General features: G+C 55.8%; 2 protein-coding genes across 2 annotated transcripts; one reads left to right on the top strand and one right to left on the bottom strand.

Annotated features, from left to right (window-relative positions):
• Positions 1 to 427: 427 nt before the first annotated feature.
• On the top strand, positions 428 to 6,211 carry PLA2G3 (phospholipase A2 group III). Its single transcript, XM_030292242.1, has 7 exons — positions 428 to 1,365; positions 2,380 to 2,512; positions 2,761 to 2,895; positions 3,158 to 3,465; positions 4,147 to 4,276; positions 4,386 to 4,502; positions 5,152 to 6,211. Exons 1-7 carry the CDS (start codon positions 825 to 827, stop codon positions 5,354 to 5,356), a joined length of 1,569 nt encoding a protein of 522 aa, XP_030148102.1. The 5' UTR covers positions 428 to 824; the 3' UTR covers positions 5,357 to 6,211.
• A 144-nt stretch (positions 6,212 to 6,355) lies between these two features.
• INPP5J (inositol polyphosphate-5-phosphatase J) lies at positions 6,356 to 15,377 on the bottom strand. The gene is made up of 13 exons (XM_030292241.1): positions 15,240 to 15,377; positions 12,448 to 13,601; positions 11,985 to 12,101; positions 11,745 to 11,853; positions 11,419 to 11,535; positions 10,908 to 11,083; positions 10,384 to 10,495; positions 10,134 to 10,243; positions 9,812 to 9,995; positions 7,764 to 7,901; positions 7,525 to 7,602; positions 7,304 to 7,408; positions 6,356 to 7,105 (listed from the first exon to the last, which is right to left on the bottom strand). The coding sequence occupies exons 1-13, from the start codon at positions 15,342 to 15,344 to the stop codon at positions 6,599 to 6,601; spliced, it is 3,012 nt and encodes a 1,003-aa protein (XP_030148101.1). The 5' UTR covers positions 15,345 to 15,377; the 3' UTR covers positions 6,356 to 6,598.
• Between the last annotated feature and the right edge of the window lie 2,061 nt (positions 15,378 to 17,438).

Here is a 17,438-nt window from a genome sequence, read left to right as displayed (position 1 = left end):
TCTACTCCTCTGGGGGCCATAGTCCCTTTAAGTCTGGAGCATAACTCCGCCCCATGTTGCTCTCAAGGTCTGCTCTGGCTATGTTTCCACCATCAGATCAAGAGGGTTGCTGCTTGGCCAGGCCTCTGCCTTTGAGTCCCAGGAAATAGAGAGCCCTGGGGTGCTGTTCCCTGATTATGCCAAGAGGCTTTCTTAGAACCAACCCTGGGTGATGGTGGGAGGGCACACTCCAGGTGGCCAGGAGATGGATGCTCCCTTTACCAGAAACCTCAGGAGCTCCCAGGGTGGGGGTAGCTACAGGGCCCAAACCCTGCCCTCACCTCTTTCACCCAACTCTGGTAGAGGCCATGGCCCTCTGCCAACTTCATGGAGGTGGGTGTGGCCGCCACTACTGGGGTGGGGGTCTAAGGATGAGTTCTGGGAGCTTCCTCTGAGCCCCTGAACCCTCTTCCCTCCCTAGGAAGAAAGGGATCCCTTCCTGGCCCCCTGCCCCAGGGCCCAAGGCTTTGGCTCCCACAGTCCCCATCCAGGCGGGGCTGGCAGCAGGTGACTGGATGAGAAAGGCATGGTGAATGGGGGCGTGGGCCTTGGCAAGTACACTCCTTGGCCAATCAGCGGCCTGCCCAGCCGGTGGATTCAGTTACAAGCCAGAGATCACCCCATACTCCAGCCTCCTTCCTACTCCTCCCAAAGCTCCATTCATTGGCCCTGCCGCAGGGTCTGCAGGGCACGGCTTCCGCTCAGCTGCTTAAATCTGCTGCCTCGTGCACTGCCAGGGGTAGGTGTTGTGGGGGCTTTGTCTGACTGGGCTGGGCCAGGACAGAATGGGGATTCTGGTAGTGCTGTTAGGGATGCTGAGCTTCCTGGGAGTGGCTGTGGGGAGCTCCTCTGCCCTCCTCTGGGACAGCACCTCCTGCCACTTGGCCAGGCCCATCCCCGGCAGCCCCTTGGGGACCCTGAGCTTTCTGGGCAAGAATGCCCAGGGACTGGCCCTGGTCCACACCCACTGGGATGAGCACGGGAGGCTGCAATCTTGTAGCCAGCAAGACGAGCCAGAGCTCACTGCAGCCTTTAGTGCTCTCTGTGCTGGTGAGATCACCCGGGGCACCTTCATCCACACTCCTGGACCTGAGCTGCAGAGAGCGCTGGCCACACTTCAGAGTCAGTGGGGAGCCTGCCGAGGGACTGAAGAGGGTCCAGCAGGGGCTAGGGAGAAGCGAGCAGCAGGGGTCAGGGAAGAGCAAGCAGAAGGACACAGAGGAGCACCCAGCAGCATAGGACACCAGCGGTTGAAGAGAGGCTGGACTATGCCTGGCACGCTGTGGTGTGGAGTCGGGGATTCTGCCGGAAACTCCACAGAGTTGGGTGAGTGATGGGGATGTGGACTAGGGGGTAGGGGAGGGAAGTGCAGGCTTTTGCCCTGGCCCCCATTATTCCAGACTGTGTGTCCTTGGGGGAATGACTTAACCACTGTAAACTTCAATGTCTTCATCTGTAAAATGGGGTGACCATAAGTCTCATCATGGGTTGCTTGAATTAGGTCATAGATGGGAAACGTCCTAGTCAAAACTTGGAGTCCTCATTAATCACCATCCCAGGGAGGGGGTGGACTGGGATGGGTCCCAGGTTGTCCAAGCCAAAACACCATCACCTAAGAGGAGGCTTTATGAGGACAAGGTGCCCAGTGGAATGGACACTGAGACCCAAAGGCCTGGGTTAGCAAATTCAAGCTGAACAGGTCACTTCCCCTCTCTGAACCTTGGTTTTCTCACCTGAACCATGAAAGTGACATTTCCCTCACAGGGCTGCTATAAGCTTGGGTTTGGGAAGTGCCAGGCACTTGGGAAATGCTCAGTAAAAGGCACTATTGCTTTTTACTGACAAACAAACATGGATGACTTTTTTGCACTGTCAGTACAGCTGTCTTTGTGCATGCATGGCAGGCTGGGGGCAGGCTTTGGCACCTGAGTTGGAGCAGACTGGCATCCTGACAATGCTTCATCGTGCCAATGAGAAAGGTTGCACCCTGCCTGTTTGCCATTCCATTCCACACACATTCATAACTTCTGAGTTTTATTTGGGGTGTGAGCTTGGGAGCTCTGGAGGCAGACTTTAGTCCCTGAGTAAGTCCCTTTCCTGGACAAGGGCTCCTGGGTGGGCTGCCTGGCACTTGGAGCTGCCCAGTAGAGGCTGCGCATGGGTGCTCTCTTCAGGCTTTGAAACTGAGTGTCCCACAGACAGTGGTCTGAGGCCGCCCAGGGCATCTGTGTCAGGGCTGGGGTGAGAATAAGGTCCCTGCTTCTTGCACTGGATGGGCATAGCCAGTGTGTGGTGCCCAGGACCCTGCTGAGCTGGTGCCCCTGCCCCTGCTTCCTGCAGGGATCTTCCAAGGCCCTGATCTCTGCTGCCGGGAACATGACCGATGCCCACAGAACATCTCGCCCTTCCAGTACAGCTATGGTATCAGAAACTACCGATTCCACACCATCTCCCACTGTGACTGTGATGCCAGGTTGGCAGTGGGCAGAGAGGGTTGGGGACTTACGGGTGGAGTAGTTCCTGGGTGCAGAGACTGGGATTCCAAAGAATCCTAAAGAATCAGCTAGTCAGACACCCTACCATGCAGGTGGGAAAGCTGACCCTAGGAGAAGAAGAGACTCTTGGATCCCAAACCACCTGGATGGTAGTGACTGGGTGGGCTGGAGGAGGAGCCAGGTGGCTCTCTGTGGTCCAGGGACCTGAGTACCAGCTCTGGGGCAGGTTCCAGCAATGCCTGAAGAACCAGCAGGACTCCATCTCGGACATCGTGGGTGTGGCCTTCTTCAATGTGCTGGAGGTCCCCTGCTTCGTGCTGGAGGAGCAGGAGGCGTGTGTGGCGTGGTACTGGTGGGGAGGGTATGTAGCTGCCCCCTTCAATCTCCTTCCCAGCCAGAGAGGGAGCCCAGGGAGGGATGCCTGCCTGTATGTCTGTCCTCCAAGGAATGATGCCTCATCCTCCCTGTCTTCTCCTCAGGACAGGGCCAGGATGCAGACCTTCCCTGGGTGCCCAATACAACCCAGTGGGACAAGGGATGGGACTGGCGGAAACTTGTCTCCATGGAGAGGAACCTAGGGCTTCTGGGAGGGGTATTATGAGTTACCAATTGCCACCTTCCAGGTGCAGAAGGTATGGCTCCATACCTCTTGCCCACCTCCAGCCCAGGACCCTCTATAATGCCTCCTGGAGCTCCCCAGCCACCCCCCAGCCTCCCAGCCTTCAGAACCCAGCCCCTAGCAAGCCACAACAGAAGCAGCGTCCTCAGAAGCGACCACCGCAATGGAAAGGGTCTAAGCACCCCATCAAAACCAACACCACAGCCCTCTGGACCCCTGTGGCCTCCACCCAGCCTGATATGTCCCCCACAGCCTGGCTGGAGGTCACCCATCCAGGCCTCCAGGGGCCATGGAGTGGCCTAAAACCTCAGGGTGAGTTCCAAACCTAACTTTGGGGGTTCCTGATGTGGGAAGGTGTCCCTGCCTCTGTACAAGATCGAGGACCCTGTGTTGTTTCCCTTCCTGTTCCAAACTCTTCCTGGGGGTCTCCCAACCTCTCCCATCAAATCATGCTGCAGCCAGAGGGGTTTTCATAAGCCTTAAACTTGACCATATCACTCCTCACTGAGCCCCCACCTGGCTCCTCTTACTTCAGATGATGATGTCCCAACACCCAGGGGCCTTCAGGTGCTGGTCCTGCAGACTCTACTTCCCAGCTGAAACTCACAAACCTCATTTGGTTGCTCTCTCCCACCTCTGGGCCTTTGCTCATGCTGTTCCTTCTGCCTGGAGCACTCTCCCGAATTTTTCTCCTAGCCTCGGTTTAGCAGTCTCTGCCTCCAAAAAGCCTTTCCTGGTCACCCTGGGCTTCCCCTATGGAAGCCCATAGGCTTCTTCTGAGCTTCCCCTATGGTGGCACTGCCATGTGTGTTTGTGTGTGTGTGTGTGTGTGTGTGTGTGTGATGTGTGTGGCACTCTGAGGGCACGAAGGGCATGAGACACGAGGACACTGTGTTTGAGCGCATGTGCCTATGTTCCTCCTAAATGGCAGTGGGCATTGGAGGGCTTTGCTGGGGACTGGGCTACCCTCATCACCATGCTCCCCCAACCCAGATGTCCACCGAGCCTGCCGCAGCTTCCGCCACTTGGATCAATGTGAGCAGCAGATCGGGCCTCAGGAAACAAAGTTCCAGCTGCTCAATAGTGCTCATGAGCCCCTCTTCCACTGCAACTGCACACGCCGGTGAGGCCTGCTTGGGCCCTTGGGGGGTGGGCAGCCTGCTGCCAGTCACTAAGAGGGGGCTGCTGGGTGGCCAGGCACTACCCTAGCCTAATCCTGCCTCTGCCCTCAGCCTGGCACGCTTCTTGAGGCTCCACAGCCCACCTGCAGGCACCAGTGTACTTTGGGAGCTGCTAGGCACAACCTGTTTCAAGCTGACCCCTCCACTGGACTGTGCTGAGGGCACAGGGTAAGTCATGGCAAGGCCAGGAGGGAGGGGACATTTTCCCAAGGGGTGGGTTGCCTGTGGGGATGGGGATGTGTGCCAGGACTAAGGGGATGGAGAAAGGGGTTAGGGCACCTCTGAGCTCCATTTTCATCATACCCTACTCCCTGGTGCTCCAGGTTCAGCTCTGCAGTTGGTTCATATGGGTTGATGTTGATTCTTTCACTTCCTGTGTGACGTCACAAGTTGAGTCACCTCTCCTTGTCTCCATTTTCTTATTCGTAAAATGGATGTAGAAGCCAAGGAAATGGCGTGTGTGACACATATAGCCCAAGGCCTGCCTGGCACACAGTAAAAGGCTTACTTGCTTAACTCTTGCTTTTAACCTAAAATCTCATTTCAATTCTGATTCCCAGAGAAAGCTGCTTGTTACCGTTCCCTTTTCACAGGTGAGGAAACTGAGGTCCAGATTGGCCCGGGTTTCTGCAGCCAGCTAGCAGCAGAACTGGGGCCTCTGGGTGCTAGCCCAGGTTTATTCTGCCCCCTTCTAGATGTAACCCACCCTTCCCTGGCGCCAGCCCTGCTCCTCTCTAGGCCTCGGTCCCCCTGTCTGCAGAGCAGGGTGGGATCCTTGGCAGCCATGACCACCTGCCCCACTTTTCTCCGTTCACAGCTGTTTCAGAGACCCTAGGGCCATCAAGGTGTCAGCTCGGCACTTGCAGCGACTTCAGCAGAGGCGACTCCAGCTCTGGGGTGTGACCACAGATGAGGGGCAGGTATGGCCTTCAAATCACCCAAGAGCCCCCATGTCATTCTATGACCGGTGTCTGCAGCTGACCCAGGCAGCCTGGAGACCTGACAGGCAGCAGAAATCCTAGAACCACTGACCTCAGTTCCAGCTCTCCTGGGCACCAAACTGGACCTTGCTCCTGGCTCTGCTAGGCCCTGGGGGTCTTGGCCTACTCTCCATGTGTTAGATTGAAGCATAGCACAGGCCCTTGTGGACAGCCAGGAGGCTGGATGGGGGGAAGAGGGAGCAAGGCTGAAATGCCGGACCACGTCTCCTGCTGTGCTGAGCAATCTTGAGCTGGTGATACAACGCCTCTGTGCTTGGATGTGGTGTTCAAGAGGCTCATTCTGGGGAATGGGGAAAGGGTAACCTACTACAGCAGCCTCAGGAGGTACTAGTAAGAGGTACATGTATCTTCAGGTCGCAAAATTAATACGTGTCTCAAGACCCTGCTCAGAGGAACCCCAGCACCTATCTGCTGAGGCCTGAGGCAGTAGGTCAGAAGATGGGATATCACAGAAGTGCCTGTGTCTGAATCCAGGAAAGAGGAGGGTGGCTAGAGAGGGCTTCCTAACTCTTCTCCCTGGGGGATCCCTTCTCTTAACAGCTGCCATGCCCTTCCTGGCCCAGCCCTGGCCCAAATCTCTGTGTCCTTGAGCAAGGGGCCTCCCTGACTCTGAGCCTTAGTTTCCTCCTCTGAAAAAGCAGGGTGTAATCAGGACCTACCTCATAGGATTGTTGAGGATTAAGTAAACCAATACATGGACAGTGCTTAGCACCTTGTAAATGTTCCCTCCCTGTAACATAGAGCCAAACTGTGGTTAGGTGTCTGATTTGGAGAGGTTCACCTCCTGGAGGCCTCAGTTTGCCCATCTGTGAAAGGGGTCTAAGAATTGCACTGAACTCAATACCACAACTCAGGGTTGTGGTGCAGATTAAAAGAGATGGCATGTGTAATGTATATATACAGCTTGTGCCTGGTAATTGTCAGATCTGTCATCGTCTTCCTCTAGAGTCTGATCCTCTGACTACCCCGACCCCCAGACTGCTAACAAGTTAGGAAGGAGTCAGGAGTGATGCTGGAGAATTTAATTTCTAATTGATGACCTCCAGGATTGCCCCCCCCCATCCCAGATGGGGGCCAATAGGGCTTTGCTGATTGTCACAGTTGAGGTGCCGGGACTCAGTTTGGGGGACCCCAGATGGCCACCCCTGGCCAAGACAGTGGCAGGTGCGGATAAAGCTGGAGCAGCAGCAAGAGGGACACAGGTGGGTTTGCAGAAGATTGGGGCACAGTGGGGACTGCCTGGGCCCATCTGCCCATCCATCCTCAGGGCCCCAGGCCCCCTTCCTCTAGCCCCTGCCGGCCCTGGGGACTGGGAGACAGGCTATGAGGGGCTGGGGCTTCCCGATTAGGTCCCCAGGAACCACCACCACCAGGGTCAACAGTCTCCAGGCGCAAGGCAGGCAGCAAGCCCAGGCTTCGAGGCACAGGTGGTGGGAAGGCCCAGGGACCAGGCAGCCCAGAGGGCCCCTCCTCACTACTGCCCCGGCTGCTACCATCATTGCCCCTGTCAGGGGCCATCCGAGGCAGGCGGCGGCTCTGGGGTGAGGGGCTGCGGCTGGCACCGCGGCGTTCACGGGATGAGGGCCGCAGGGCAAGGCCGGGGAAGCGGGCCAGGCCCGGGCTGCGGCTACGGTGTCTCTTGGACTTGCCAGGGCTGGGGCTGCGGGACTTGGGTGCAAGCAGCTCCAGGGTACTGTCATCCTCGTCCTCTGAGCTGGCACTTGAGCTATCTGTGCTGCTGCTGGCCAACTCTGAGGTAGGCAGCGAGATCTGGGAGGAAGGTTGGTTACTGGTTTGTCTCACTCCCCAACCAGCCACTCAAGGCGTCTTGGAACCACTCCAACCCTGCCCATTGGCAGACCCAGGAAGGTTAGGCTACTTGTAGGAGATCATGGAGCAGAATGTGGAAGCTGTGACATTTGAACAGGGGCTTTTAGTACCCCTCGTCCTGCAGTCTGACCTACTCACCTGGAAGGGCTCAGTGACACCGATGAGGATGCTGTGGGTGTGGCTATAATAGCCCAGTATGAAATCTCCATGGCCCTTGGGAAGTGACTCCTCACTGAAGGTCACCTGATGGGCCCAGGGCATAGGCCCAGGTTGGGGTCAGCCTCAAAGACTGACCAAGCCAAGTCCTGAGCCCAAGGGCCACAGGGACTTCCTCCCACTCTTCCCCTCCCCTTAAGTACCTGGTAGATGTTCCCATCCACATCCTCATGTTTGGCCCAGACATAAGCCACGTAGTCCTTACAGTGGCGGAAACCCACCTGGGGCGAGAGGAATCAGGGTTATGACTCCTATCACCTTACTCCAGTGGCCCCCCAGTGTAGTAACCAACTCTGGAGAAGCCAGTAATTCCCTCTGGGTACCCAGCTGCTCTTCCAGGCCCTCCCTTCCCTGAGTCACTGACCATCCCTGCCCTTCTCACCCGGTACAAGCCGATCCAGTCCCAAGAGCTGCGGGCGAACACTGTTTCTATGCGGTACCTCACCACAGCCTGCTCTGGCCGCACCCACTCATCTGCCACCTCCAGCCGCACTAGCGGTACGTCGTCCCTGTAGGCAAACTGCCCAGGGGCAGGGGGAACATCAGGGGAGACCCTCGAGTATCCCATGTACCTAGGGCCCTTGGGCCTGAGTCAGCAAAAATAGGCTGAGATAAAGGGTCTTTGAAACCACCTTACAGACTGGGAAACTGAGGCAAAACAGGTCTAGGATAGGGACGCCTGGGTGGCTCAGTCAGTTAAGCATCTGCCTCTTGATTTCGGCTTAGGTCATGATCTCATGGTTCATGGTTCAAGCCCTGCAGCGGGCTCTGTGCTGACAATGTGGAATCTGTTTGGGAGTCTCGGTCTCTTATTCTCTCTCTCTGCCCCTTCTCCCCGCCTCTCAAAATAAATAAACTTAAAAAAAAAAAAAAAAAAGAATAGGTCTAGGATAAATGCCGGGCTTTCTACCCTCCAGCCCAGGGCTCTTTATGCCCATAGCCTCGTAAGGGAGTAAGAATACAGCTTTGAAGTGAATAGTGTAGCCCTGTTTCTGTCATTGCTCTTTCTCTGTCCCTCAGGACTCAGATGGTGTGTCAGCCTCCAGCTTTTGTCTGCTCCCCTGTTTATGTGGTTTCAGGTTTCCCTCACTCCTCAGTTTTTGAGCCAGGCTGTTCCAGAAGAAACCAGCACATCTTCTCCCTGTCCCTAGGTTCCTAACAGAAGGTTTGCCTGGGGTGGCCTCTTAGAAACGCTCTCCAGGGCCTTGCAGGTCAAAACTCCCACTAAGCCCCGTTCTGATTGTGTTGCTTTGGATGAGAGACTTAAGTTCTCTGAGCCTCATTTTCCTCACCAGTAAAACTAGGAGGAGAATTTAGATATCTCAGGGCCTACTAAGGCATTCAAAGGGATGAAAAGCCACAGGGACTAGCATGTATTAGGTGCTCGATAGGTAACATTCTGCAAGGGTCAGAGTCCTTGATGAGGAGGGGAGGTCAGGGTACCCAAAAGGAGTGGCACTCAAAAGTCACCCAGAAGGAGTGGTTCTGAAGGTGAGGCTCCTGACTGAAGGTTAAACTTCATACCCAAGTCTCTTACCAAAGATTATGGGAGGCCAGATGTGGGCAGATTTGCATTCCCAGCTGAGGATACTGGCCAATGGCCCACTGACTGACCACATGACAAAGTTACCAGGGAAAACATTCTCTGGTCTGCAGGGTTCCCTCTTATCAGATCAAGGGAATCGGAGAGCCCAGAGTTGGGTTTCAGGACTGGACAGGCGGGATCTACCCTCCTCTGCTGCTGAGAGTATGTGCAGCTTGGGGTACATGCCTACCCCACTAGAAGGCCTCAGTTTCCCCCATAGAAAAACAGAGTGTTGGACTACATGGTCTCTCAGGTCCCATTCTGACATTCTAGCATTTCTCCTTTTTACTTTGCCAACCAGAGACCTCAACCCTAAACACAATGTTAAATTATAGTAACTAGAATTTAGCTTTGTATTTTTCATGTCTCTACTCCTCCTCCCCATTACTACCTCACTTATAGCACCTGGCACATAGTAAAATGATAAACAAATAATGAATAAATATGAAGGAAAACTATACGGAGTCTGAATAAACATTTTGATTTTGCTGGTCTTATTATATGAATATATAAAGCGAATTTTAGCATAAATTGCCCTAATCCTTTCTCAGAACAGAGTTAGGGATTAGTGGAAAAGGCATAGACTCTGAAATTAGGCTAGCTTGGGTTCAAATCCTAATTCTTCTGTTTATCAGCTGTGTGACCCTGGTATGATGCTGTGTCTCTGAGCCTCAGTTTCCTCATCTGAAAATGGAGATCATAACCCACTCCCACTCTGCTATGATGAATGGATGCTGCTGAAGGCAGGTGCAAGGGATTACTGGTGGGCCATGGGGATGTCCCCATGAAGGGATGCTGAGCTGGACCTGGGGATGTCATGAGGGGAACATGAAGCCAGGACTCACCTGCAGGATGAACTGAGCAGCCACGGGCTTGTGATCACTGACTGTGTATTCCATGTGGCTACGGTAGCTGTACTGGGTCACCTTGAGCCGGTGGCTTTCCCGTCCTGAAGGGCTGGGACCCACACTTGGAGCCTTGACCTTCCACAGGATACGGTCTGTCCAGGCTGGCTTCCGCTTCTTGGCACTGCAGTGAGCAGGGGTGACCCAAGTTTCAGGGGATAGGGTTTGAGGCACAGCCCCCAGCCTTACTTCTTGCCCCGCTTTCTTCCCTATCCAGACGACTTCAGCCCACGTGTCCACCTCGTCCCAGTGCTGAGCTCACCTGGTATCATATTTGTTAGTACCCACATCAAACTTGAAGGTGGGTGCAAAGTTGAGGGGCCCCTCCTGGAAGCCCTTCAGGATGGGCCAGGTGTTCTTGGCCATGTTGAGCTGTGAAGGTCCAAAAGGGCAGAATTGGACAACAGCTTGGACAGGGCAGGTGAAGGCAAGGGCAAGAGCTGAGGATACAAAAGTGTGTCCAGTCATGCTCTGTGTGCTTGGTGTTTAGGGTGTGGGCTGGGATTCTATACCTGGTCCTTCTCCCAGAGCTGGTGGAGCTGATCACTGTCAATGGCAAACTTGACAAAGTGCAGGTCATAGCTCTCAATGCGGAAGTTGAGGTCCCCAAACCAGAACACGAGGCTGTTCAGGGGTGGGGGTCAGGAGGGTCCATGGGGTGAAAGATCCTTCTCTACCCCCATCCAACGACAGCACTGGATGCCCCTAGTGATGATGCAGTGGGTGGAGTGGGTGGCAGCAGATCTACCCTGCCAAGGAGCAGCAGGGGGATGTGGATCTAGAACAAAGTTAGGTTCTGGGGCCTTCAGCAAGGCCCCACCCCTCAGCAAAGCTCCACCCAGCAGGCTCTGCCCCACCATCAAACTTACCAGCATTCGTGTTCCTAGATGTAGTTTAGGTGGTCACCCACCCCCATAGGCTCTGCCTCTCCCCCACAAGGTCCACCCAGGCTGGCCCTCAGGTTCCTGTGGCCAAGTATTTGTACTCTGTCTTCTGAGACCCACCCTTCCTTCACCAGCCCCGCCAGCGCCCATACTCGTGATCCAGGATGCCATGTGCCCCGGGCCCCTGGAACTGCTGGAGGCTAAGGATGGTTTGGAAGTTGTCCTTGCGCTGCTCTGCCTTGTCCATGTGCGCTGGCAAGTGGCAGTTCAGGAAGCAGAGCATGTGCCCGAAGGCCGCCAGTCGCACGCTCACTCCACCCTTGTTGCCCTTGGGAGACAGGGTGGAGTGAGTCAAGGGTAGGGCCTAGGCAAATAGAAGAGGCACTGAGCGGGGCAAGAGAGGGGTGAGGCCAGCCAGCCCTTAGAAAAGGCTTAGAGAGGGGTGGGTTCTAGGAAAGGATCGGAACACTGGGATGGGTCAGGAACAGAAAGAGGGCTGGGTCTAGAAAATGGTGTGGGGTGTTGGGCGGGGTTGGGGAGAAGTAAACCTCAGGGTAAGAGGTGGACAAAGGGGAGGGGACCTTGCCTATGCTTGAGGGACCAGGGAACTAATCTATAGACCCCTTGGGGCCTTGTCCCCTCCAGGGCTGTTCCCATGCTCACCCAATAGCCTCCCAGGCCAGTGCGTGTGCAATCAGTTTGCACGTCTCTCAGGAAAGGCAAGTGGTAGTACTTGGCGAACAGCAGCAGGATGACGCCCTGCATCCGCACAGTACTCACCTGCGGCGAGAGGCAACGTGGCTGAGGGACCCCACACAACTCTCCCGCCCCACTGTGCCCTTTCCCCAAGTCTTTCAGATCTGCTCCTCCATCCTCCTATTTCACAGACCTGGCAACAGAGGCCCAGCAGGCCCCATGGTGAGTCCAGGCAGAGCTAGGGCCAGGAGTCCAGGGGTCTCCACCCTTCCAGGGGCTGAGGGAAACATTACCAGCACGAAGTTGAAGGGTGCCAGCGCGTCCATGAAGAGCTCACTCCACTGGTCTGTGAAGAGTGCATCCTTGAGCCGCTTGTTGATCATGGAGTTCACTTCCTGCAACCTGGTGGTGGGGTCAGGGTGGGAGATGAGGTCGCTATGGGTCTGGGAGTGCCCTAGAAGCCCCTCCCATGGGCAAAGCTCTGGGAGGCATAAGGGGTTCAGGAGCGGGGTCCACATGCCCTGCCCCCTCACCCAATGGCAATCATGTCCGACACTTCACTGTCATCGCCACCGCTGCCCAGGTGGAGGAGGGATGTGACGTCGTCAGGGGGCATGGCGGTGCCCACGTTCCACGTGACCACAGTGATCCTGGGGGTGTAGGAGGGGTTATCACTGGGCACCACTCCCTCATCTTCAACCTCCCTCCCACAGGGCTCTTTCTGGGGAAATAAACTGAGGCAGGTGTGGGTGTAAGCTCTCAGAAGGACTGTGGGCCCAATATCCCTCCTATTAGATTCTCCCGGAGGGAGGCAGGGGTGGGCAAGTCCCTTAGCAGGAGATGCTGTCTTCTAAAGATCCCACAGTAGGCACAGCACCCGCAAGGAGTCTTCCTCAGGGAAATAAACTGGGGCAGTGTAGGGTAAGCCACCCTAGAAGAATGGCTACTTTTGGAGCTCAAGCCCCACCAACCCTCCTCGGGAGAGGGCCCCCTCACCAGAAGCCAGGGTCGCTCTTGCAGGTAGGCTGAGCTGACCAAGAGGATGATGAGGTGGATGTAGAAGGGGAGGTGGTGACCGGAGCTGGAGTTTCTTGGGGCTGAACACTGGGGCTCAGGTGTCCACTAGGTCCTGCCCCCTGGGTGCTAGGCCTGGGGAGGGCCATCTCAGGGGCTGGGGGAACGCAAGGGGAGCGGTTGGGAGAGCGGCTGGGGGAACGACTGGGAGACCTGGGTGGCTTGGGCAGAGGTGGGGGCACAGTCTGTGCCGAGGAGGCCCCTGGCCGGAAGGTGGGGGACAGAAGTCCTGGGGAACGGGTAGTACGCTCTGGAGGGCTCTGGCTCACATCCAGAGGCAGGGTCTGGGGTGGCCGGGACAGGACAGGATCCTCAGGGCTGCTGCGGGGGGCCTCAGGACGGGCTCTGAATGAGGGGGAGATTCGGGGGTCTGGGGGTGTTTGGATCAAGGATGTGGAGCCCGAAGGACCAGATGTCTGAGCTGAAGGCTGGAGATGCCCTTCAGAAGAGGGGAGAGGTTTAGGGGCTGGGGCATCCCTCTGTTTAGCCGGTGTCCATCCCACAGAGGCTGGGGTTGGTATCACAGATGCTGGAGCCAGGGCCTGTTCCTGAGAAGATGACAAAACTGGGGAAGAGTTGGAGGGGGGCTGTGGTGTCTGCTCCTCAGATGCCAGGACCAGGCTCAGGCCCGAAGCAGCGAGTGCTGGCTTGGGTCCCACGGAGGCAGGTGGCACCTGCTTCTGGTCCCTGGATGTTGGAGCCAGCCTGGGCCCCAGAGTGGCTGTGGGAGGCCTTGGCCCTGCTGAAGCAGACATTACCAGCTGCCCCAGGGATGTTGGAGGCAGGACTGAGCCTGAGGTCACTGGAGGAGGCTTCGGCCCAGCTGGGGCAGACATGACTAACTGGCCCACAGACGTTGGAGCCAGGTTGGAACTGTGGCGGGCAGGAGCGGTTTTCTGCCTGCTAGGGGTAGACAGCGGAGCCAGGATGGGTCGGGGAGACACCAGAGCCAGCCTTGGCCCCTCTGTGGAAGGTGGATTAGCTGCTCGTGGCCCCACAGGTGCTAGAGCCAATCTTGGTTCGGAGGGTACTGGGGCTGCATTCTCCTTCGCTGGGAGCTGAAAACTTGAGTCCACCTTGCAGAAGACAAGTCAAAGACTTAGGGTAGCCCTAACCAGGGGCTTGGGCCCCAACTTCCATAGAGACCCCGGTCAACTCCATCTAGCTAAGAAACGCACATCTTTGCAAGGAAGTTCTTCCTAATTTCTCACCTCAATCCATTCTGCTGTGAATCACCTTCATTTTGGGAGGAAACAGGATGCAGAAACTTATCCCCTCCCTCAAGTCTGACACCTCTCCTAGATGGGGAAACTAAGACCCCAACTCAAAGGAGGCAAGGTGTGAGCCTGAACCTAAGGGTTATCTCCTTGCCTTCCTGGCTGACACCAACTCCCTGGTCATGCTGGAGCGTTGGATGGCTGAAGCCATCTTCCCTTGGCAACGCTCCTTGCATTTCCTGCTGCTCTCCTGGCTAAGGGGTACTGACCTGACACCCCAGATCTGTCCTCTCTGGACACTTCGGGTCTAGCTTATTAAATACCCCTCCTTCCCTTCACAGCACCCAGGAACCCTCAGGTTCATCGCTGCCAAGCATCCCAAACTCCTCGGTCGTGCTCCTGTTTGTCCTCCTCATCAGTACCCATAGTTCCATGTAGGAGCAAGACCCCAGGACTAAGACTGGCCATGTCAACTCCAAGCCCAGCTCTGTGTGACCTTAGGCAAGCACCTCTCTGCCCAAGACCTCAGTTTTTGTCTGTAAAATGAAGGAATTTGGTGAAGGATCTCTGGCCACACCTTGTTCCTGAGAAGCCTTGGTCTCATAGTCTCTGCATTTATGACCCCAACATTTGCTAGGATTTCATTTGAGCCCATGGAATCATCCATTCTCATCAAGTGTGATTCTAACATTCAAAGTCCAGGATTCTGTTGATCTTGGCATTGCATTTCTCTGTGCCCAAATTGTACCTTCTCCCCATCTCCCCTACCTTTGAGGACAGGCAAGCATGTACCCTCTTTTTGTCTGGCAGGTGGAGTGGGGGGACATGAGGCTCTGCTGGGACCTTCTCCCCCTTCCCATCTGTCCTCTGTTTCTGATGCCCCTGTCTCCAGAAGACGGGATAAAACGTCCTTTGCCAGGGAGAGCAGAAGGTTTACACTCGCCCTGAGGTGGCCCCATTCCTGCCTCCAGACAGGCAGCTTTGTCTGTGTCCAGTGTCCTTCTCGGTTCAGAGAACCTGAAACTCTGCCTCCACCTTCCTCCCCAAACTTAGCTCTTTGAGGCTGCATTTTGGGCATCCTCCTTGGCTCCAAGTGTCCCCCCAACCACCACACCGCCTCCAGCACTAACAACTTAGACATCCCAGATGTCACCGTTTTAGTCTTCAGGGACAAAGACAAACCTCCTCATTTTGCATTGCTTCAGAGAGAACAAGCAACTTGCCCAAGGTCACACAGCAAAGCTGGAGCACAGCTGGATTCCCTGACACCCAGTCTAGGGCTCTCCTGGGGGCTCCTAGCTATGGCTAACTCCATCTCTCTCTGGGTGTCCCATCACTGCCCTCTCAGCCCCCAAAGTGTCCTGTTTGCCTAGCCCCTGCTTGGTGGGCAAAGGAGAGTGCCAGCCCCTCAGCCAGGGGCACCAGGGTGCCTGCGGTGCGTGGGGGTGTGTGGGACCAAGGATCAGGGATGGGAGGGCTAGGTTTTAGGGGTCTTACCTTGGAAGGTGCCTCAGTTTGAGAAACCCCATGGGGCATGGGCAGGGGGCGCAGGCCAGTCCGGGTCCCTGGCCTCTTGCTGCCACTGCTGCTCTGGCCCTCCATGTCTGCAGCCCCTAGCAGCCCGGGCTCCCTCGGGCTCTGGCTCTAGCTCCTCCGCTCCCGGGAACCAGTGATGTCATCAGCCGTTTCAACCTGCTGAGAATTTAAAGACACAGGCACCCACTTCCCAGCCTAGAGGTGGCCTACCTTCTGGGAACCCTTCAGGCTGACTGCTGAGGCTGCAATGGCCATGGGGCAGGGTGGAGATCGTGCCCATTGGCCTGGCCTGGTTCCCAACTGGCAGCATGGAGGGGGCTGTCTGTCTGCCCCATCCTCCTGCCAGTAGGCCTGGTTGGCCCTTATTCAAGAGTAGGATATTGACACACCTGAGGATAAGGTAGAGACAGGTAGCTCAGAGGTCAGCACCCTTTTCAGGATGGCAGAGTCACCTGAATCCCTGCCATGATCCCGCAACCTTCTTGACTCCCTGCCAGCCCAGGGCTTGTCTTGGCCCCCACCTTTGCCCCATTTTCGGGCCTTGGTGCCCGCCCCAGCCTGGCTTGATCCTTTCCATCCCAGAGCCAGACACTCAGGCTCCAGCCACTGGAGTCCCCTCCCATTTCAGCCTCAGCACCACCCCCTGCTATCCTGCAAACACTTTGTCACCAGCCCAGGTTGCCTCCACAGGCCAGCCCCTCTCATCTTTCTTCTCAGGCACTCACTGGGTGTGGTTTGGGTGAAGGACTAGCTCAAGGTCACCTGGTGAGCTGGGGAGGTCTTGGGAGTTTCAGTGAGGAAAGGGAGTTTTCTCAGTGACCCAAGACCCGCAGGAACCAGTTGGGGTATCTGGGGGTAGGGAACTAGGGTGGAGAAAGGCCCAGCAGTGGGGGAACAGACTGGCAGGTCAAATATAGGCTTGGGAAACTTAGAAGGCCAAGACCCAGCATGGGGTCTGGGGAAGTGTTTGCTGAATGAGCGGTTGACTCAATCACTGAGTGAGAAGAGTGAATGCGTGACAGAGCTCAGAGGTGGCCAGGGAGGATGGTGGGCTCTCTGCTTCTGCCTCTTTCCCTCTCTCACTTTTATCTGCTAAGCAGCCCCTGAAATCCTGATTCCTCTGGAATTGCTCGACTGTTCCAAGAGGAGTGATCTCACTCAGTTTAGGAAGAAAAGGTGCAGCGTTTTGTACCCAGAGCTCTCTGTTGGTCAACAGTCACCTCTGTATCCCCATGGGACTACGTGGCCCCTGTGTGAAAGCCATGTGGACAGATGCCTCATCCCCTTCTCCTGGATGGGCTTCCCACCTCTGCTTGACAGTCTCTTGGTCTAGTCTGTGTTTCCAGGCCAGCGTCTCTGTGAGGCTGGGATTTGCAGCAGCAGAGGCCCAGGTCACATTTGGGCCCTGGAATAGAAAGGATCTGGAGGTGATGAAGGGTGGTGGAAGTGATGGTTACCGGGGAGGTGACTGTAGTGGTGGAGATAGTGATGTACATAATTATGATGTTGGAAGTGGAGGACTGACACGGATGATGGAGACTGTGGCGATGGTTCATATAAATGGAGGTGGTGGAGGTGATAAGGGTTATAGATGTTGGCAATGGTTGAGGTAGTAGAATGAAGGGAGAGTGGTGATGGTGATGAGGGTGATAGTAATGGGTGAAGGAGAGGTAGGGGCAGGGAGACAGTGGGGGGTGTTATGTTGATGGAGGAGGAGATGGTGGTAGAGCTGAAAGTGAAGGTGGAGGGGGTGGTGAAGGAAGAGGTGAGAGTGGACATGGTGGTGGTGCTCAAGCCACTAAAGAGGGAAGGACAATTTGAACTTAACCCTGCCCAGTCCTCTGACTCCTATTGTACAGAAAAGAAAGCTGAGGCCCCCATGAGTACTAGCCTCGGATGTAATCCCGGAAGCGGGGTGGGGGCAGGGACTGGGATCTGTCATAGGGCTCAGCCATCCAGGGGTAGGACAGGGGCATCAATGTCCTTCGGAAGCCAGGCAAATATCATGCAAATGAGCAAGCAGAGCGTTCCTGCACACTGCAGGACAGCCCAGGATTTTCTATCATCTTCTCTCCCTGAAGTCAGATCCCATAGGGGATTTTGTTTCTGGCCCTGCCATTGACTTACCTGGGGAGGTCACTCCGGTTTCTGATTTGTGTA

The sequence above is a fragment of the Lynx canadensis genome, chromosome D3, assembly GCF_007474595.2.
Source record: "Lynx canadensis isolate LIC74 chromosome D3, mLynCan4.pri.v2, whole genome shotgun sequence".
NCBI classification, from domain to species: Eukaryota; Metazoa; Chordata; class Mammalia; order Carnivora; family Felidae; genus Lynx; species Lynx canadensis.
Note: the sequence above shows the minus strand (reverse complement) of the source record. Positions and strands in the feature narration are given on the sequence as shown.

Coding starts and splice junctions, on each gene's coding strand:
- PLA2G3 (XM_030292242.1), top strand. CDS start 825: ATGGGGATTCTGGTAGTGCTGTTAGGGATGCTGAGCTTCCTGGGAGTG. Junction 2,513..2,760: donor CACTGTGACTGTGATGCCAG/GTTGGCAGTGGG, acceptor GCTCTGGGGCAG/GTTCCAGCAATGCCTGAAGA. Junction 2,896..3,157: donor GCGTGGTACTGGTGGGGAGG/GTATGTAGCTGC, acceptor GCCACCTTCCAG/GTGCAGAAGGTATGGCTCCA.
- INPP5J (XM_030292241.1), bottom strand. CDS start 15,344: ATGGAGGGCCAGAGCAGCAGTGGCAGCAAGAGGCCAGGGACCCGGACT. Junction 11,084..11,418: donor CTGGCCTGGGAGGCTATTGG/GTGAGCATGGGA, acceptor CTGTCTCCCAAG/GGCAACAAGGGTGGAGTGAG. Junction 7,603..7,763: donor ACTGGATCGGCTTGTACCGG/GTGAGAAGGGCA, acceptor CTCTCGCCCCAG/GTGGGTTTCCGCCACTGTAA.